The following is a 2,263-nucleotide window of genomic DNA, read 5'->3' as shown; positions in this document are numbered from 1 at the left end:
ATTGACAACAATGTGCAGCAGCAGCAGCAAGCAGCACTTATAACAACAACAACAACCACCACTACCACCACCACCACCACAACAACAACAACAACAACAACAACCAGATCGAGTTAAAGTTGCTTGCCACTTGTGGGTTTTAGAAAGCAGTTGAGATCGTTGATTGGATGGGATGAAGATTTTGCCTTCTGGGTATAGTCCGAAATTAGATGGGGGGGGGGGGGGCACTGATTTCACAGATCTACTTTTTATTTCCAGTACAAGTGACCATTTTTTGTCATTTTTGTTTTAAACCTGCAGCAAACTATTGAGAACTGAATTCATTTTATAACATGAACAATGAGTCTTCACTGCTGCGCGGGCGTAACGAAAAAAAAAAACAAAAAAAAAAAAAACAGGACAGTAACATTCTTAATACACATTATCATTTTAAACGCAAGTTTTTAACATTTTCGTTCTATTTGAAAGAGCCCATTATTTCAGGATTATGCAATTAATAGAAATAGCAAAGAAACTGTTTAATGCTACCACGGTTCCTAAACCACCATCTTCGCCACCCAAGCCAACCAACAGGACGGAACCCGCTATCATCAACACAACTGAATAACTTTTCCCATCATGAATAAAACAACATCCAGTTTATTCTTCACGCTAATATCACGGAAGTTATTCAGTTGTGTTGATGATCCGCACAAAATCATTTTATATATATTCTTACTACAGTTCTTTGATTCTTCTTCTTTTTCTAAGACTTAGAAATTTTAAATGGATAATAATTTTTAGTATATTGGTGGAGATGAGGATTCATTTGGGCTTTTAACGTTTTGCGAGATACCAAGAAACGACTAATTAAATAACCATTCTGAGAGGAATTTTATTTTTTTGATGCAAATCGGTGTTGAAATAGCTGATACATTGAGACATCCAGAAACAAAGTAAAACAAAGCGATCATTTTTTTTGGTGTATTTTGTGTGTTTTATTGATTTTCTTGATTAAAAAACAAAGCTTTTTATTAGGATCGCTCTGTTTTCGATATCTCAGCCATTTCAAAACCACTTTTCATCAAATAAATTGAATTCCTACTGGAATTACGTGCTCTTTCATATTTCCTGAGAGTTTTCTCATTATCTCACCAAAGAATGTTAGAAACGTGAAGATAGGTGTCAATTACTATAACTATTAATTCGATCGCTTGCTTTTTTCGTCATTTTCCAAACATTTTCTCATCGTCTTGTTTAGCGCCATCTATTGTCATGATGTCGAACTAGAATGCCAATGCAAGCAATATCCAAACGATCACTGATGTCCTGTATCCGTGTTTGTAAGATGTTGAGAATGTGGTCTTGAATCCTGCATTACGGGCAAGAAAATGTCCCGATTGGTGTCATCCATTGTGTTGTTCTGTAATTCGTGGTGTATATGATTCGTTGAAGTTAACAATGGAGATCGACAATTATCAATTTTGTGAGTATGAACCTATAAAATGTCGTTGGTTAATTTTGTAGTTTATTGTACGCTGGAGGTGGCAAGACGTGTTGTTGCTACCGACGCTGCCCGTTGGATCCCCTGCCCGTTCCTTCCCCATTACTCATCGCTGTCGCATGCATAAACTGACTGTCGAGCTGTCTCCTCCCCGTCCGATTTATAAACGATCTGCGCGTAATTGTAACGTTAGTTCTATGACTATGATGAGCATAGCCAAGAGTTTTGTGATTAACGTTATACATCCATGTGTACGAACCAGTCCAAGAACGTCAATTAAAATGACTTTGTCACCACTTATAGAGCCGTTATTCCCATTCCTTTTTTTGCCGCACACGGGTAGACTAACTAGAAATCATTTTGCATTATTGTCTATCCTGTGGTGCGAACGGTATGCGGCTGTCCTGTGGCTGGCTGTGCCTGCTGTATGCCATGCTGTACAAGGGTCTATAGAATAGATCTATAGACAGAAAGATCCGTCCGTCCGGACCAGAGGAGTCTTTTATTATTTCGACCTTATCGCTCTCCTCTGACTCTGTATTGGAGGGGATCCGTGAAGCCAGATGCAGTCTCGTCTCTGCGGAACAATCCCCGACGACCAGATAGGCCCTACAGACCAATCTTTCTATTCAGTCAAGCTGTAACGTTAATATGGCTGAGTTCGCGAGTGCAAGCCAATATTTCTACAGACAGGGACTCAGTCAGGGTACAAAACCAAAATAAGGTCAAAGGACAAAGCTACCAACTTACCAGTAATCCTACTCCTTGCTAGAAATGAGT

At 39.1% G+C, this 2,263-nt stretch overlaps 1 protein-coding gene across 1 annotated transcript in view; it reads left to right on the top strand.

The window, feature by feature from the left end:
• The first annotated feature begins 1,440 nt into the window (after positions 1 to 1,440).
• LOC140246739 (uncharacterized) overlaps positions 1,441 to 2,263 on the top strand; it is a 25,441-nt gene continuing 24,618 nt past the window's right edge. Inside the window, exon 1 of the mRNA XM_072326078.1 lies at positions 1,441 to 1,465. Within this exon, the coding sequence (XP_072182179.1) occupies positions 1,441 to 1,465 (25 nt within the window). The remainder of the gene's footprint in view (positions 1,466 to 2,263) is intronic.

Source organism: Diadema setosum, chromosome 3, assembly GCF_964275005.1.
Source record: "Diadema setosum chromosome 3, eeDiaSeto1, whole genome shotgun sequence".
In the NCBI taxonomy this organism is placed as follows: Eukaryota; Metazoa; Echinodermata; class Echinoidea; order Diadematoida; family Diadematidae; genus Diadema; species Diadema setosum.
The sequence above is the reverse complement of the archived record's forward strand: the minus strand, read 5'-3'. Positions and strand labels throughout refer to the sequence as shown.